This window comes from Astatotilapia calliptera, chromosome 9 (assembly GCF_964374335.1).
Source record: "Astatotilapia calliptera chromosome 9, fAstCal68.1, whole genome shotgun sequence".
Taxonomy (NCBI): Eukaryota; Metazoa; Chordata; class Actinopteri; order Cichliformes; family Cichlidae; genus Astatotilapia; species Astatotilapia calliptera.
The window spans coordinates 15,471,228-15,490,761 of NC_137430.1; the positions used below are offsets into that span (position 1 = coordinate 15,471,228).

Genomic DNA, 19,534 nt, shown 5'->3' on the forward strand with positions numbered 1-19,534 from the left:
CCCCTGAATGGTTGTGAGTGGTTGCTGGTAGTTGCAGTGAAATCACTTGATAAGCCCCACACATCCAGGCTCAAAGGCCAGTCAGTGACCCTGGTAACCACCGGTTGCTAGGGAAAAATGTATATTACCTGACTGGATGGTAAGTTGTTTGCTGTCACTACGTGGAATTAATAACAAAGAGGTGTACGGTGCTGCACTAAAAACCTGCACAGCTGTAGCCTGTTGGAAAGATGCCAATGTGTCTGCAAACATTTGGCAACTATTTGCTAGGTGGTTGTGAAACAGTGAAGACTGAAAACTGGTAGTTTAGATTGTTTTTCTTACTGCTGAAACCAACATGTTTCAAAAGATCTAATATTTACTCTGAAGGCAAACGGGCTCTATTTCACGTTTGTGTTGCATTTCTTCGAGTTTCACTATTGCTCAGTGCTAAGTTTTTAAGTATTTGCAGACAAGTTGGCATTTTCCATGCAGACTACGGCTAACCGTGGCATTGTGCTAGCGACCCCAACAAATACAAGCACCCTATTTGCAACTGATTTCAACTAGCAACAGTCGACAATCTCCAAGAGTCACTTTCCAAGCATTCAGGGAATACACATTTTTCCCATGAGACAGGACATTGCTGAAATCATTCTCCAAGCTTGTGTGACCCAAACGTTATCAAATTCAGGGTCGTGAAGGGACTGGAGACTATCGCTACTGAGACTGGCAATAGGTGTGGAACACCTACTGGTTAATTTTGAAAACATTTGTGTGGGATGTGATGTATGACTCCGAAAATATTTAGTAAATGCGAGTGTGTGAGATTCAACCCAAAGATAAATTTGTATTTATAAATGCTAAGAGGCAAGTGCTCATAGAAATGATTACATTTTCCTTCAAATATAGGTCTCCTGTGTCGTGCACACCTATATCATCACAGAGAGTAGACTTTCAGCTGTGCACTAAGCCAGGAGGTTGATCCTCTCTTTAGCCCAGGGGGCACAAGCAGAATTCTAAATTTTGACTTGCCAGGTGACAGGATGGTTTTCCACTTTGCCTCAGTTTATCTGATGCAGGCACGAACTGTGTTCAGTGAAAATTGGCTTTGAAGCTGTTCCTGAACCCTATCGGATATTTTCACTACAGAATCACGTCTGTCACATCTAATGCCAGGCCCAAAAGCGCAGCCATTCAGTGACCTCGTCTCCTGCATGATCTCAAGATTCTCTGAATAGATTACTATCATGTAGTTAAGCTGAGCATCTTCACAGCCTATGTAATTTTGCATTACTCTTGAAAAATGATTTTGTTTCTCTTTTTCTTACTCTTAAGAACATTAGTTTTTTTCACAGAGTGATAAATTTCTTTCTATCTTCACTTCTACAAGCCTCTTTTCAGAAGTGACAGATACAATGCTTAAAATACAGAATAAATTGCTGAATGTCTCCCTGTGTGTTAATGGCTGGGTGTGGTGATTTGAGTGGTCAGTAAGAAGAAAAATGCATTTAACATTTACCATATACAAATTACCGTACTAGGCTTTTTAGACAAACCAGCTGCTCCAGATGTTGAACTAGGCTACCCTTTGTTTCTTGGACTAATCCACTATAATTTCTAAGCAACTACCTTTTTTTCTTTGTACATCCAGATGCTACAACATGTGTTATGGACTCTCCCTACAATCCTACTTCTTCTGTATGAACACCTGTAGGTATAAGAGTGCGTGCAAGTTTTGTTCCACTTACCTTGTCTGCATAGAAAGCTTTGACCTCTGCTGTAATGGAATCAAAATCCCCACTGATATAGTCGGGGAGAAAGCTGGATATAAGGACAGAAAGATGGGGGTTAGTGAAAAAGACAGCGGGTTAAGATTGCAAGAATGACAGAGCCAAGAAGTGAGAGTTAGAGATGGAAAAGAGAAAGGACACTGGGGCATGTGTCAGCTCTTTGATCTGTGCAGCGAGGGAGAAGAGTGACGCCGCCGGGACAGACGAAGAGACATGGAAACTGACAGGGTGAATCTCTGTGGCACCGAGCCTGGCCCTGTCACACACACACACGGCTGACAGAAGATATACATAGATTGATGGGAAAGTACACCCAAACAAACGTGGCAGAATACAGAAGCAAAAGTTCATGTTGATACTGTGATAGTTAGGTGCATAAATGCAAACGCATCAACAACAGATTGGATGCAAATTACTCATTAGTCACATCTAATAAACAGATCACTGAGTTGGTGTCCTTCTCACACGCGCAAGCAAACAGAGCATCATGTACATGGTGTTCAGATCTTGAAATATTCCAGCACACGGGATGAGTAGATTCTCCATTAGAACTGTGCATCAGTTTTAATAAACAGAGGTCACAGTGTGATTGGATGTTTTGACGCATAGGATCAAGTAAAGACTATGTTGCTCTGAACTGACATCAGTTATGTTTTAGAAAGGTATGTGGACTAATGATAGGAATCTGACAGAGCACACAAATAAATTGCACGATAGTTGCTTTCAACTAAACTTCCCTTGTAAATCATTTAAGTCTAGTTGAGTTTCTATCTTTAAAGGAAAGTATCAACAAAAAAAGCACTGAATGAATGAATTGAACCATAAGTTAAGCTTCGTTTTAAAATTTTTCAATTAAGCTTGAAGAATAATCACCTCGACTTCCAACTTGTATTAATGCTGACAGCTTATTATTATGCATTTATTATGCATGAAACAAATGTAAAAAGAATGAAAATAAACCTGAGCTACTTTTGCCAATTTTATTCTTGAAAGTTTATGGTTTGGTTAAAGAAGAGCACTTTCTATATAGCCGCTTATAAATGTGGATACATGTCACAAATGCACAAACAGGCACAATAACTCTGAACTAACAGGATGCAGAAATAGCATGTTGATGCATGCAATTAAAATGATTAGTGCAAATAAAACTGGTCAGGAGTTTTGGGGAAATACGAGCGTGCTCAAAGTAAACTTTTATATGTATTTCATTCATATGAATTGAACTGTTTTCTGAGGCAACCTGCAATCCCCAGAGTGTAGGAATTAACAACCAGCCACTGCTGAATAGAAGATTCCTGCCGGAGAGTAACAGATAGCTCTCTGTTTATTCATTTGTGTGTATGTGTGTGTTTATGTGTATCGGGCAAAACCACGCAGGGATGCAGTGGCTGCTATCTAGAGGCATTAACAGGTCTGACATTACGATTTCATGGTTGGTTGGGTAGCGTGTTTGTGTTTGTTTGTGTGCATGTGCTCCTCTAGCAAGAGGCGAGAGCGATGTTCCAGTTGGTTGAAGAAAGAGATACATAAGGATTATTCCCTCCCTCCTCAGGATTCCCATTTACACCAACAAGATACAGGAAGACAAACACAGGAAATGTTTGCAATCTGCTGCCACATACATGCACACACACACACACACACACACACACACACACACACACACACACACACACACACACACACACACACACACAGGTTTAAAGACAAACAAGCACAATTCCAACTGAATAAGACAAAAAAAAATATGATCAAGGAACAAATTTTTCATCTTGAGATAAACACACAAAATATGCATAAATAGCAACAAATATGCAGGTACACACAACCAAAGGCTATTTCGCCTCCTTCTTATTATACAGAACGCCACAATTGCATCTTCATTCAGAAATAACCTTCATGTGACAGATGGAATGAGCTGTGACACTGGGTCTGATCAGAGCTTTACACAAACGCATACACACACACATGCACACACAACCACACGCACATTCCTTTGTGACCTGTGTGCATGACACCATCGGCGGAGAGTAATTGACCAGCCAAGATTCTAAATTCTGTATTTGTGTCTGTGCACATGAGGGTAAATGCTGTTTGCGTGTTTGTGTGTCTGCATGTTGTGCGCCTGACAGTCTTCACTTCCACATTAATGTTAACTGACACTTTAATTTGGATGGGAAATAGAGCATTTTACCACCAGTTTGTCTGAGCACCGAGTGGCAGGACTGGCTGTGTGACCTTTGCCTGTGTTTGTGTGTATCTCTTTGTCTGTCAGGCAGCTTGTGCGTCCCTCTCTCTCTGCATCGTCTGCCTGTTTTTTTTTTATCATGAACAAGTTCTCACATAATGCTCTTCTCTTCACGGTCTCTTCAAATCATCTCACACTTTTGCACTGCAGTTCTAACTTTTCCGCATAATTAAAGCGACTCTTCAATCTAAACACTGTCCTTAGAATCAACATCTAAGGACAGAAGAAACACCTTCTTTTTGGATAGATGTGTTATATTTTCCACCTTTCTTTTTCTGTCTTTGTTTTCTTCAAATTGGGTCTCACTGCTTCCATATGACCACTTAACTACAACCAAATGTTGTATATGTTATTTTATTTTCTTGTAGCTTTCACCCTCTCGTGAATCACAACATGATAAACACTCTTCTCCCTTTTTCAGGTCCTTTTCATCACTTGAGGAGATGTGGCTCTGATTACTCCTCTCATCTATCGCATCTCCCAATCAGAGTAGAAGAGATGATGAAGAGGTGGAGGAATTGCTTTGGATGACATCATTACATGCCGTATACATAAACAACCAAAACCAAAGCGGTATGACATGCATAGCACTAGATAGACTCACAATAGCTGATGTGATCAGTACACTCTCTTACACACACACACTTGCATACAAATGTGGACACATGACAAAAAACATTTGACAACAAATCACATGACATTTTTTGGTCAAGTGTTAAAATGGAACCTCAAAAATGACTCTTTGCTTAGAAGATAGGAGGGACAGATAGTGGACGATATAGGCACGGTGCTTTTAAATATGACAACAGGTTTTTTGTATTGTTTTAATTACCTTAACCAGACTGCTAAAAGGCTATTTTTACTATGATATGATATAATATCTTATAATATTTGTTAAGATGCACTGCCTTGTGGCGACAGAAAAGCAACAACCTAGGAAAGGCAAGGTATACAGAAGAGCATCTCTGAACACATGTTAAACCTTGAAGTAGATGGGTGATAGCAGCAGAAGACCACACCAGGTGCCACGCCTGTCAGCTAAAAGCTAGCAGGAGGGGCACCTTACAGTTTGCATGAGCTCAAAATTGGAAACTGGAAAATAGAAGATCATAAAAATGTTGCCTGATCTGATGAGACTGTCTCTGTTGCAACATTTGGATTGCTGGGTCAGAATTTGATGTGAACAACATAAAGCATGGATCCATCCTGCCTTGTACCAAAGGCTCAGGGTGCTGGTGGTATAATGGCATGGTGGAAAATTTTCTTGGCACAGTTGGGCCTCCTAATATCAACTGAATATAGCTGAGCATCTTTTAAATACCACAACCTACCTATAAATACATTATACTACCTACAATAGTACTGATGCTGACTACGTTCATCCCTTTATGACCACATATTTGATTGGCTGCTTCCGGCAGGATAATGCACCATGTCACAAAGTTTAAATCATCATGAACTAGTTTTTTGTGTATATACCTAAGTGCATAAACAAAGATGGGTTAATGTGAAGATATAAATTATTAGTTAGTAAAGACCAGTTGCATAATTCATCTTTATGTGGTCGATAACTATCTGGTTTCATAATGGGTAGTTATGTAAGCACAGGCCTTAAAAAAATCAATCAGTGTTAATAGAGTTCTTATTATCCCACTGCAGCAAAGATTCTAATTATCAAAACCTCAAAGCACGCGAGTGTGATCTTACTTGCATGTTGGTATACGTGTGTGTCTAACACGTCTACGCATGTCTATATCAACACACCGCAAACCCTCCTGTCTCGACGTGGCATGATGCTGAAAGCATACATGTGTACATCTGAAAAATTAGATTTCTTTATGTGATTCAATTGTGTCTGATCCCAAAGTTAATAAGTTAAATATCTGCAGGCTTCTAATAACCACATACCTGTCATACCCAAACCACATCTTCTAGGTTTATTAACTCTCTGTATTACTCTTAGGGCTACTAGCTGTAGTATAAAAAAGGACAGTTGTAATTTTAATTATCCTTAATTGCTACAATTCTAATACAATAAACTTAACAAAATGTAGCACACCGCATTATGTAGAAACAGAAGTGCAAAGCTCTCATATTAAAAGGCAAAGCCCAGTTCCCTGTGCTCATCAACTCGACTCAGCATGTCAATTTCCAACACAGAGCAATAAACACTGGGGAGGATTTTCAATCAGTCTGTAATAGACAAACTCCATCAGGAGTGTAGCAGAATCGCAGGTGAAGACAGAGCCAGTTTTGCGTTACGAGTTATACGTAGTCCTGCTAAATAAATTGCTGGTATTTGACCCTGATTTGGTCAAAGAATACCTGAAACTCAACTAAACAGTTTCCAAATGTATGAATACAACCTACATTAAAAAAAACAGTAAAGGGACTATATAATATCAACATATTTGTCTTTTAAATCCTTTCTGATCACATCTGTATTAGAATTCAACCAACATGTGGTTTTGTCTACATCACACATGCAGGTACTTTCCTGTCAGGCACACATAAAGAATAAAAATCGTGAGGCGTCAGTGGAATGTAGAATATATGAAAATGAGAGAAATAAAATGAAAGGCTGTCAAAGATATCTATCCAACACTCAGGCTTATAAAAAAGTACTTCTGCTTTTGACAACTTCATTTGCTGAGGCGGACAGCATTATCTTCAACAAACCAAAATGAATAGACCTTGATATGGTGATATAACTACGCTATAAAATTCACTTTTACATACAGACTAGTCAAACAGAGACACAATAACACAAGCATATGTTCTCATATTTTATTAACATCACATACACCACTAGCTGCAAATGTTATAAACTGCTTGTGTTCAATTACCTCCATCCACATTTAGCCATACTCCTCAAGCTGTTCATCCAGCTCTTGGCATCATCCTGTCTCACAGTGTTAGATTTGATGCAGACATTATAAACAAAGTCAATTTATTTGAAAGAGGCAATTTATTTATTTATTATTTATTATTATGCAAGAAAATCCAACCATCAGTGTCAGACCTGATGTAAAGGCAAAAAACCCATGAATACCCATGAAGTTTATTTATATGAAGTCAGATGCTTAATAGTTAGTGTTAGTGCCCAAAGACAATTAACAATATCATTAACAATATTATAGTACACAATATCATAATGCAGGATGATATAACTAAAGCCTCAAATATTATAATTATTGTGATCGATATTTTAATTGCACAATCCCAATTCTAAACTGGAGGGAAAAATATTATCTCATTTTGAATTTGATGGCTGCAGCACATCTGTGGAAGGCTGGAAAAGTAAGTGGTACTAAAAAGAAACGGCTGGAGGGACACTTTGAACATTTAGCATCTAATTAGATTAATTGGCAACAGGTGAGTAACATTAAAATGGTCTTTTTATACCCAGTAGAGAGGCAGAGCTTCTTAGAAAGAAAAATCGCAGGAAAAAATAAAAATTGTTGGTCACTGTAAAATTGTGAAGTGAATATTTCATCTACAGTACAGAATTAAAAGAATCTGGAGAAATCTCTGTGCAGTGGACAAGACCAATAATCAATAGGATAATAATATAAAAAAAACAGGCATAGTTATGTCCTGGAAATAACTGCATGGGCTCAGAAGTCATTGTCTGTGAATCACTGTTTGCCATGACATCTACAAGTGTAGCCTAAAGTTCTAGCTTCACTTGGAGAAAGCTCATGTAAAATGGACTGAGGCAAAGCAGAAACTGTTCTGTGATCAGATTAATAAAAATTAGTTTTCTTTCTTTTGGAAAACTGCATCCACCAGATGAAAGAGGAGAGGGACCAGGTTTTTTACAATATCAGTCCTCAGTTAAAAAAGCATGCATCTCTGATGGTATCTGGGTGCATTACTGCCTATGAAATTGGCACCATCAATGCTGAAAGGTACATATAGCAACATATACTAGATGACGTGTTTTTTGAGGCAAATTCTTGCCTGAAAAAACTTTCAGAATACGCAAATACGCAAACAACCAAACACATGACCACATACATACAGTAGATACCTGCATCTATTACAATAGCATGGCTTCATAGTAGAAAATGACCTTTTTTCCTGTTTCTCCGCCTTTGCTTTACATTGAGTTTTTTCCACTGTACTGTGAATAAAATACAGGTGTATGAGATTTGCAAATCATTGCATTCTGTTTTTATTCACATTATACACACTGTCCTAGCTTTTTGGGAATTGGGATTATAACTCATTACAGCTGTCTAAACAGCACTGCCTTATAAGTAAGTGCAGTGTTTTGTTATATATATGAATATATATTTCTTATACATAGTATGCATATATTTAAGTAGCCATAGTTTTCAGGGTTTTCCCTTAGGTAATAGAACCTGGTACCAGGTACTTTTTCAGTACCTACTTGCCCAGTGTTCCAAGTGATCCAAGCAGGTACTAAAATATGACGTTGTCAGACTGCACGCCACCAATTGGCTGGTCAGTAAGGTTACTCGATGAGTCATGAGAGCATCTCGTTTATAAAATTCAGAATTGCCATTTTTCAACCAGAGACATAGCAGCAGGTATCGCGTTGCCTTGACATCTACCTTTGTTGTAGGGTTTGTTTTACATACTAATTACATCACGGGACAACAACAATGTACATTAGGTAGTAAACCCTGTTAAGTCGTGGTGATCCATGGTGAGTTGATCCAACTAGGTACTAATACAAAAGGTTCTTTTGATTTAAGCAGAGCAGGGCTGAGCGCATAGCAGTAATCCACAACTTGTTGTTACAATAAACAAGATTATTTACATTCTCAGGAGTGGCCCCAACAGACTAAGAGACTTGGAGAGTATAATCCCAACCTAAGGTGGAGCAAGATAGAGGACAACTTAAAAACGTAACATGGACAGAGTAAAAAGCACATATGCATAAACAACACTGTCGGGAATATTTAGGAGATCTAAGCATGCTGCACTTAAATATGTAAAAGGAGAATTGGAGATGCAAGATACCAAGAAAAGAACAAACAGCTGACCCAAATTTCTAAGAAATTAGCAGTTGGTTAAATAGTATGATTCAGGGCGTGCACATCAGAAAGAAATGTATTTAGGTTTGAAAACAGAGTTCGAGAAATATATAAACTTCAGCTGGAAACTAGCTAATAGAAACTCAATAATGCATGATATTAGAATGTTTCTATGTCTTACATAAGCTTGGAGTGAACACTTTAAAATAAGATTGAAAAAAAAAAATATATAGATGCATGCTTCATGGAGAAATCAAAAATATGCACCGTTTGCCTTCTCTCACCGAGTAGAATCATTGTCGTTTGACTCATCATGAGAGGCAGAGAGCCTTAGCCTGAAGCACCCCCTCCTCTCTACATCCCTAATGTCTACCATTAAGCCTGTTTTGACAGAAGATTACGTGGCGCCTTTCTTTTAACTGTAGGAGGCCGTCCACCCACTCTGCTCTTGTGGCAGTACAGAAGAATGTGAAGGTTGACCAGAAACATTATTCTCATTATTCTGTGATGGAAATCATAGTCACAGCCACATATGTGGAAAAAACCCTGCAAAGTCTCACTTCACTTTTTATGGTTTGACATCGTCCACATTTTGAAGAAGGCATTAATAAAATCGCATTGCTGGAAAATTTCAATTTCGAATGTCTCTTGTCTTCACTGGCAAACAAAGCAGAAAATATGGTCAAACTGAAGGACAAGAAAATCCATGAAAACCCCATTCTGCAACTCAAAGATTTACCCCCCACATCCCACCACCAGACACTAATTATGGCCAAAAGGATACTCACAATTATTTTAATCAATATTGAGATCACTACTGTTTCTCACAACCTTACCTTGATTTTAGTGACAAAACTGTTTTTAATGGACTGTCATTTGACTGCTGCTTTCACATCCATGTTGTTCTACATTCTTACTACAGCAAAATAAAATTGGTCCTCCAAATTCACCTAAATTCAGTGCATCTCTAAAAAATAAAGAAAAAGAAAAATCGCTCAGCTTTCCCATTAACCTTGTTCTACATTCCCGTTTATTAAGTCCCTCACAAAATAGAAAGTGTTTCACTTCGTACCTGCATAATGGATGTGAAGAAAAAATCCAGAGAAAAGTATTCAACATCTGTGAGATCCGTTTTTCCCTTCCATGTGATGTTTTGCATATTGTACAGTGGAGGTATTGCCAGTTAGAGTAAATCATTGCGTGAGGGGATAACATATCTTTGGTTGATCGGAAGTATTTGCTTTGAGAAAAAAGCTCTTTACCTTCTGCTGTTACAGACATTGGAATCGATGATTGTTGTATGCCCGACTGTGAAATGCATAAGTGGAAGAGGATGGATTGATGAATGGATGGATTTGTCTTATGATGTAGTGTTACTCATCCAGGAAACATCAAGCAGCATAGTTACAGTGCACAGTTTTGACTGGCACATGCAGGCACATCATCAGGCATAGTTTTAGGGTTTCTTTTGCTTTGCATTTTAATTGGCTCAGCAGGCATTTTTTTTAATATTACTTAATAATGTTCATTTAATTGTAGGAAAACAAAATTATGATCAAGATTCAAATTCGACTGTGCAGTCCTAGTCCTATCGTTCTTCACTATGGGGGCACGAGTATGAATGTGCCCCCATAGTGAAGCAGTGCAATTTTTCTGGATTACTTGCAGGAATTTGAAGGGATTAATCGTTTTATGAGTCTGCTGATCTCCAAGTGAGAGTTTATAACACTGAACTAACAGCTTTTTTTATTTTTGAGTGCAATTTGCTCTGTATGTAAATGAATATTAAAAAAAGAAAAGAAAAGAAATTCTGTAATGTGTTTACACATAATTTGGGGAAAGCTCAACGTGCACTCCCACATTACTATAGACGAGCATGCCCACTGTATGTACTACATCTTTATCTTCAACTTCTCTTTGTTTTCAATACATTTCTTCTGCTTTTCTCTTCCTATTTATCTCCCTCATACCTCACACTGCTGAATCTTATTTGATTCATGGGAAAGTTGCTGCTCTTGTCTGTGTTCCAGCACCGTTATGCTCTCATAAAATTTGGCTTTGATTGATTACCTGCATTTCTTTATCCCTTCCTCCTTTTCTATCCCTCTCTGTAGTCCATTAGTTATGGTAATGTTGGGTTAAATACATCTTAACTTGCTGGTGATTGATTTACACTTCCACACCCATAAGCATCCCCTCCCTTTCTTCCCTCCTTTCCGGCACCCTCCCAGCACTGTAATGCATAACTTTTGAGGACAGATGCTGTTGGTGTTTGGAGCACTCAGGCTAAAAGGCGGGCATAGCTGACAGCTCCACTGTACAGCCTGCTGACAGAGCTCGAGCTGAGGGGTCAGATGATGAATCTGCTGTGTCACACAACTACACAGAACTAAGTGCAATGCTTCTGCCATCAAGACTCACATGGCGTATGTGACAGACACACAACATAGATCTATATATCTATATATATATAGCTTGCTTTATTTCTAAAGCAGAGCAAAAAAACACACAAAAGACAGTCTTACTAGCTTATTAGAAATGATAGTTGCTGTTTGAGCATTGTCATAATATATGGTAAAATGCACTGCAGTCAACCTGCAGCATGCAGGTCTTAACTCACCATGTTTATAGTATTGATCAGATGAAACTGTCTTACTCAAAACACTTTGTTATAACACTGAACTGAAATGGCAGTTTTGTTGTTTCATATTTGCAGCAGTCATTTGTAACTATAATTTTTTAGCTATTACTGTGGCTGGAAAATAACATTTTATTGGTTTTCTGCTTACATTTGTCCTGATCATGCAACAGTGCACTGGCCATAAATTAACATTTTTAATCAATCCAATTATACTTTTACTCTTCTTTTATTTCACTCTTATTTTTCTTGTTCTTAGTCTGTTTTGCAGAGTTACAGATAATACAGGTAAGCTGTTATTTTTGAAAAAATTGCTAAAATTTACAACACTACACACAGCCACTTCATTAGGTACACCTGTTCAGTTACTCATTAACGCAAATACGCAAACAACCAAACACATGTCAATATGGTCAAGTGATTCTGAACATGTATTTTAGAAAGTGCTGATTAACACATATTTCACTGCACATATCTCTGGAATGGTCTGAAAAAGAAAAAAAAAATAATATAAATATGTTACCTAGATATCAACTTAAAGTAGGGACCACTTGTCACAAGATATGCAGAAGACCCTCTATGAATGCACAACACAGCTAACAATGAAGGAGATGGGCTACAGCAGCAGCAGAAGACCTCACCTGGTATGCTTCCTGTCAGCTAAGAACAGGAAACGGGAGGCTAAAACGTGTATGGGTTCACCAAAAAAGATAAACAGAACATTGAAAAAACATCTCCTGGTCTCATGAGTCTCAATTTCTGATGAAACATTCAGCTCTGAAAGCAAAAAATAATCCAAACTGGTACTAATAACATGTAACTAATAAGGTGGCTGAAAAGTGTACAATTCATGAGCTCATGCTTTAACTCATATTTGATCGAACAAAAGTAAATAAAGATAAATAAACAATATGCCCAGCATAACTACATACTTTCAGGCAATAATATTTTAGCTTGAAAATTTAAAAAAAAAAAAAAGATTGATGTATTTTCTCTTTTTAAGGACTAATATAAGTTTTTCTTGTGAGGAAGTTAATGGGCCTCAAAGACATTAAAGAGATGTCTACAACTTGAAAGTTTGTTACATTGAAAGAAGAGAAAGAACATGCACGTCGACAGACAAACACACACAACATCCCATTCACACCCTTACAAAACACAGGCTCGTGCTCACATGCTGGGTGTTAATGTGAAAGCCTGAACACTTCAGGGACCCAGTGATCCCCAGATCCATCTCTGACCTGACAGCAGTCCTCCATTAGCCTCACACGCACACGCGCACACAAATGCCGCAACAGAATGCACTCCTAAAATACTCTGTCAGAAACACACATGTGGCACACATACAGGATACATCTGAGCTGGAGAGCAGGGGTAAAGTCATGCACAGAAGTCACAGAAACCAGACGTACAGCTGCTGAACCCAAAACATAACACTTGGAGAAAAATATCTAAACAATTCCTTTGTGTAATTAAAATTCTCCAAATCATACAAGTAAGCACAAAAACAAAGGCACTTTAGAGAAAGCACATATTAACTAATGCAAATGTGACACGAGGTCGCCTCACCTGTCGCGATCCCCAGCTGTGATGTTATGAAGGTGATTAGCAGCTCCATCAGCACATGCCCTCAAGAGAGCTATAGAAAGAAAGATGCATATTTATCCAGTTTGTTTGAAATAAATGGTGCATATTTCTAAAATTTCCTCTAAAGGTGAAACAAGATTCTCTTCAAACCTTGATCAACACTACATGTGTGTTCGTAAAGTCTCTTATGGATCAGTAACCTGGATACAGTCACTTCAGGATTTCTTGAGTCAATTTTTATTTTACCATATACCATAACTTTAATTTTTTTCCATACGCCTCATTACCATAATTAAGAAATGTGCCATTATGAGTGCGAAAAATAAAATAATTAAGGAGCTTGTATATTTAGATACGCTATCATTAGGAACCAGCTCACACGCGACATCTTTCCACTGTCACTTCTAATAAATGTAATTCACACTCGCTCTTTTTATCCCCGAAAAGTTTCCTTTCAAAACGTGTCAAGTGGTTTTTTTTTTTTTTCAAAAAACACATTTATACAAAAAGGGACTTATATAACATTAACAATGTGTTATTTTTAAGAAAGTACTTTGAACGCCAACATCAGCATTCCCAAGGTTTTTTGATAAATGGATTTACTTCAATCATTGCAGAAATGTACAAAGTTTGAATAAGGTCCAAATTTTTTAGAAAGAAACCACTTTCTCCCAATGAAAACATTACAAGCGGCGCATTCCACAGTGCCAGCAAAGCATTATGGCTAAAGCTATTTGACCCTTTAAAAGGGAAAGGCAGCGAAAGAGCACTTATCTTTTTAGCTTTAAGTAACACTCAAATGATGGGATTATTTGCCATTCTTAAAATATTATTCAAGTTGCACTAAATTAGATGCAAACCATTTGCAAATGTATGCTCTCTCTCTCTCTGCTTCTATTCTATTCAAATTTAACACGCAACCTATTTTTTAAGAGCCCTTTTCTGTTTAGGGCTGCCGTGTTCACACAAGGGAAAACTTCAAAGGATCAGCCAAAGTTTTACTTTCACCTTGTTTAAAACTAACTAAAGCCTGCACCACAGAGACGGGCAACACTCGTGCATTTTTATGTCTCTAAAGCTTTCTTTTCAAGAACTGTGTCCATTCCCCCAACCCAGTACTTTTCATACGCTTGATATAACTCTGTGTTGTGTTTGGAACACGGAACCCCCCCAAAGTTTACTTCTCATTTAATGTGAACTTAGAAAAGAAGACATTAGTCTAAATAAAGTGGTATTTAGCGTTTGAATATTACTTTGCATTCCTAGGTGTTTCATTATTAACTAAATAATGCTGAAAAGATGTTTGGCTGTGGTATAAAAAAAAAAAGGAAAAAAACTCACACTCCTGGGGAAAGACGCACTGATTTTCACACATCATACATGCACATACTGAGTGAACTGTGACAAGAAATACAACAGATGTGCAACAGTGTCAACTTGAAATAGGTGCTAAAACCGACTTCCATTACTTTTACATATGGCACAACTTTTAACACATCAGCAGCACCGTGGCCTCTAAAAATACGTGAAGGACTTAACAATGTACATCACACCTACATACTGTAAATCACATTTAAACGTATGCTAAATTGGACGCAATTAGCGAGATAAAAGGAGAAGAATGATTATTCTCACATTCTGAGTCTAACTCTCCTCACCCTTAGCTCTTAAAAAGCGACAACGCAGATGCATTTGCACTGATGTAAATAAGACGCTTATACTGAAGGTACTGCTTTTATTCATAACCTCCACCACCTGCTGCCGATGTTTCACGTCAAGAAATGATTGGAATGTAAATGACTCATTATCTCTGACAGAGAGCAAAGGCTGAGAAACTTTTCAAATGACAACTCCTTGAAAAACAGAAACTTTCCTTTAAGACCGGTGACAGACTGTAAAGCTATCAGTCATTATCTGTGTATAAGTGTGTGCATACACACACAGACACTGAATAATTTTCAGACTTCACACAAATTTGAGAACAGTAACTTCTGTCTGTCAGTTGTTTTTTTGCAGCTCTGTCTATATTGCGCTCCATTTAAGCGTACAAACACATGTGGTTACAATAAATCTAAAAGCCTTACCAACATCAGAAAAATGTTTCAAAATGATGTATTGTCATTTGTAGCAATGATTATTACATGCAATAGCGTGGCTATATTTATTTTACTTGTAGTGATCCGGTAATCTCGACACATTCTTTCTAAGTTGTAAGAAAAAGAGCTGCCAGTCCGTCACTCAGTAACACTTTAGAGCCGGAGACTTCTCCTAGACAATACTTGTTTAGATGTGCAGTACTTCCAGTACTGTCTAAAAGTCCATTTTAACTTTACATGACTTTAAAATGCAAATAGAAAATCTTATAAAAGATTGTTTTTACAACCTCCTGCCTGACTTAAAATAAGGACAGTTTACAGCGATGAGTTAAAAAAAAAAAAGCAATCTCATAAAATAATAATAATTGAGCAGTGGTGTAACAGCACAAAACCAAAAGCTATGTATTTGTTAAGCAAGCAAGAAACTACCTGTTCTTAACAAGTGTTAGCATGACTCTGCTCAATAGGCGACCAATTAATTTGTTATATTTACAGTTTATTTCGAGTAAATGGGTTAAGAATTAACATTTTGCTGCAAATACAATGATTTCTTGGTGAATGATCATCTTGCAAGAGGTGTTTGCAGACACACAGACAGCGATTTGGTGTATTATAGTGAGAATGTTTGCATGGTAAATGTCAACCGTTACGGTCCTTTTACATTACTGGATTCTCTGTCGAATCCAGTAATCCCAGTGTTAGTGCACGCGTAAAGGTACGTTTGGCTCGTCTTGAACTTGAGGCCAAAGAAAGGGAACGTAAGGATGAGCTTGCCAACCCTTAAACCCTTCATTTTCGATGGTTTTGTCTCCTTAACAGGGTTTCCTGGGGATCAAAAGCCCGTGAGAATACTGAGGGACACGGGTGGTTCACAATCATTTCTATTGGCCGACGTTTTGCCAGTCAGTGAGGAGTCATCTTGTAACGCGAGTACGATAGTGCAAGGTATTGGGATGGCCTACATACCTGCACCATTACATTGTGTTCATGTGCAGTCGGAGTTAGCCTCTGGTTTTTTCAAGGTTGCAGTGAGAAACTCATTTCCTATTCAGGGTGTTGAGTTTATAATGGGAAATGATATTGCTGGGGACAAAGTACTCCCTGTTCCTGAAGTGGTGGATAAACCCAGCTGTATCCCAGAAGAGGATGAGCTGTTGAAATCCCACCCTGATGTGTTTTCTGTCAGTGTTCTTACCAGGTCGCAAGCTCGTAAGCTGGAGGAAGTGAACCTGAGTGAGACTGTTCTTGGATCTGTTCTAACTGGGGACAGAGAGCCGGCTGCTAGCCCTTCTAAACCAGCACTCGATGAACAGGGTCTGGCTACTCTGTCTGAGGTTCTTCCTTTGCCAGTCTCACGTGAGTGTTTGAGCCATGCTCAGGAAAAGTCACTCGCTAAGTGTTTTAAAGAGGTAAGTGAGTTAACAAACAATAAAAAGGCACACAGGTTTTATCTTGAAGATGGGTTACTGCTAAGGAAATGGGTCTCAAGACCTACATTACAGCAGGAAGGAGATGATGTGGGTTGGGGGGTGGTACGCCAAATAGTCGTTCCTAGGGATTGCCAGGGTGGCATGTTGCAGCTTGCGCATGAACACCCACGGTCAGGTCATTTAGGAATCACTAAAACCTATGACCGCATTCTTCAGCACTTTTTCTGGCCAGGTCTAAAGAAAGACGTTGCCAAGTTCTGCAAAACATGCCAATTTTGCCAAATTGTGGGTAAACCTAATCAGACGGCGCCACCTGCTCCTCTTAAACCCATCCCGGTAGTTGGGGAGCCTTTTGAGCGTGTTTTAGTGGACTGTGTGGGCCCTCTACCCAGAACAAAAACAGGTAATCAGTTCCTCTTGACAATCATGTGTGCCACAACCAGTTTTCCTGAAGCCATACCACTTCAAAAAATCACCGCTCCCACTGTGATTAAGGCTCTACTTAAATTCTTTTCAACATTTGGTCTGCCTAGAGTTGTTCAGACCGACCAAGGCAGCAATTTGCCATTGGCCAGAGGGGCCGATGGCGCGATATGGCAGCCTCGCTTCTGTCAGTCTGCCCCAGGGCAGCTGTGGCTACAACCGTAGCTTGCCTCCACCAGTGTGTGAATGTGAGAGTGAATGAATAGTGGCATTGTAAAGCGCTTTGGGTGCCTTGAAAAGCGCTATATAAATCCAATCCATTATTATTATTATTATTATCATTATTATAATTTCCAGTCAAAACTGTTCAAGCAGACATTACAATCACTGGGTATCAAACACATCCCTTCCAGCCCTTACCATCCCCAGTCACAAGGTGCACTAGAAAGATGGCACCAGACCATAAAGTTGATGATGCGAAAATATTGTCTGGTGACTGACAAGAACTGGGATGAGGGACTGCCATTCCTACTGTTTGCAGCTCGTGAAGCAAAACTGGAGTCCCTTGGTTTCAGCCCTGCTGAACTAGTTTTTGGGCATAGTGTGAGAGGGCCACTAAAAACTCTGAAAGAACAGTTTTTATCTGATGTGCAGCCGCAATCAAATGTGCTTGAGTTTGTCACGCAGTGTCGGGAACGTTTGTACCATGCTTGTGCAATAGCTAAGAAGTCTCTGTCAGCAGCCCAAGGGAAAATGAAGCGGCAGTATGACAGGAAGGCAGTGCAGCGTTCTTTTAAACCTGGTGATCAGGTACTCATGTTGGTGCCCACATCTGGTCCATTTCTGTCAGCCCAATTTGCGGGACCATATGTGGTAGAGTGCAAAGTCAATGACACAGACTACATTGTTTGCACTCCAGATAGAAGGCGTAAAAGATGGCTCTGCCATATAAATATGCTGAAACTGTTTCACTCTAGGGAAGACGATCACGAGGGCTCCATCTCACTCATTTCTGTGCCCATAAACCATGATGATGGTTTGGTGAAGGGTAGTGAAGGTCAGCAGAGTGGCAGGCTCGCAAACTCAGAGGTTCTTGGTGCCTTAGACACGTACCTCTCCTATCTTCCTCATGACAAGAAAGACGACATGAAAAATCTGATCCAAGCGCACCCTAGTCTGTTTGGGGATGTATCGTCTAAAACCCCAGTGTTAAAGCACGACATTGACGTGGGTGATGCGTGCCCTATTAAGCAACACGCATACCGGTGCCCCCCACTCAAGAGGGAATTAATGAAAAAAGAGGTACAGTACCTGCTTGAAAATGGTTTGGCGATACCTAGCCATAGCTCTTGGAGCTCTCCATGTCTGCTGACACCAAAGCCAGATGGTTCTCCACGTTTTTGTACTTATTTTAGGAGGGTAAATGCAGTCACAGTCCCTGACTCATACCCGTTGCCTCGCATGGAAGACTGCATAGACAGTATTGGAGCCGCCACCTACATAAAGCTAGATCTGTTAAAAGGGTACTGGCAGGTTCCTCTAACTAGCAGAGCCTCTGATATTTCAGCATTTGTTACTCCAGACCATTTCTTGCAGTACACAGTGATGGCGTTTGGCATGCGGAATGCACCAGCCACTTTCCAACGACTTATGAACTTTGTGTTAGCGGACATTAACAGTTGTAATGTGTATTTGGATGACATTGTGGTATATTCTTCTTGCTGGACTGACCATGTGAGTACTCTGAGGGATGTTTTTGCTCGTTTAACCCAGGCTTCCCTAACTCGGAACCTGGCAAAGTGTGAATTTGCCAAGGCGGTAGTGACATACCTCGGAAAACAAGTAGGACATGGCCAGGTGCGCCCCGTGAATGCAAAGTGGAGGCCGTACTGAGCTACCCGGTGCCCACCACAAGACGGGAGCTCAGGTGATTCCTGGGTCTAGTGGGCTACTACTGATGTTTCTGCCGGAACTTTTCGACAGTAGTGGCTCCCCTGACTCATCTGTGCAGTCCAAAGGAACCCTTCGTATGGACTGCTGAGTGCCAACATGCATTTGACTGTGCAAAGTCTCTCCTTTGAGGTGCCCCTGTAATGGCTGCTCCGGACTTCAGCAAGGCCTTCAAGCTGGAAGTGGACGCAAGCGCTACCGGCGCTGGAGCAGTACTGTTACAGGATGGAGTTGATGGCATCAGTCACCCGGTTTCCTACTTCTCAGCTAAGTTCAAGCCTCATCAACTCAACTATTCCACCATTGAGAAGGAAACCCTGGCCATGTTGCTTGCTCTGCAGCATTTTGACATGTACGTGGGGTCAACCACCACCCCTGTCATGG

The 19,534-nt window shown here is 39.5% G+C and overlaps 1 protein-coding gene across 4 annotated transcripts in view; it reads right to left on the minus strand.

Annotated features, from left to right (window-relative positions):
- The window catches only part of tpk1 (thiamin pyrophosphokinase 1), an 89,695-nt gene that overhangs the window by 49,519 nt on the left and 20,642 nt on the right, over positions 1-19,534 (minus strand). For all 4 annotated transcript variants that reach the window (XM_080306453.1, XM_026179388.2, XM_026179389.2 and 1 more), the window contains exons 4-5: positions 13,234-13,303; positions 1,731-1,803 (exon numbers count right to left, since the gene is read on the minus strand). In XM_080306453.1, the coding sequence (XP_080162579.1) occupies positions 1,731-1,803; positions 13,234-13,303 (143 nt within the window). The remainder of the gene's footprint in view (positions 1-1,730; positions 1,804-13,233; positions 13,304-19,534) is intronic.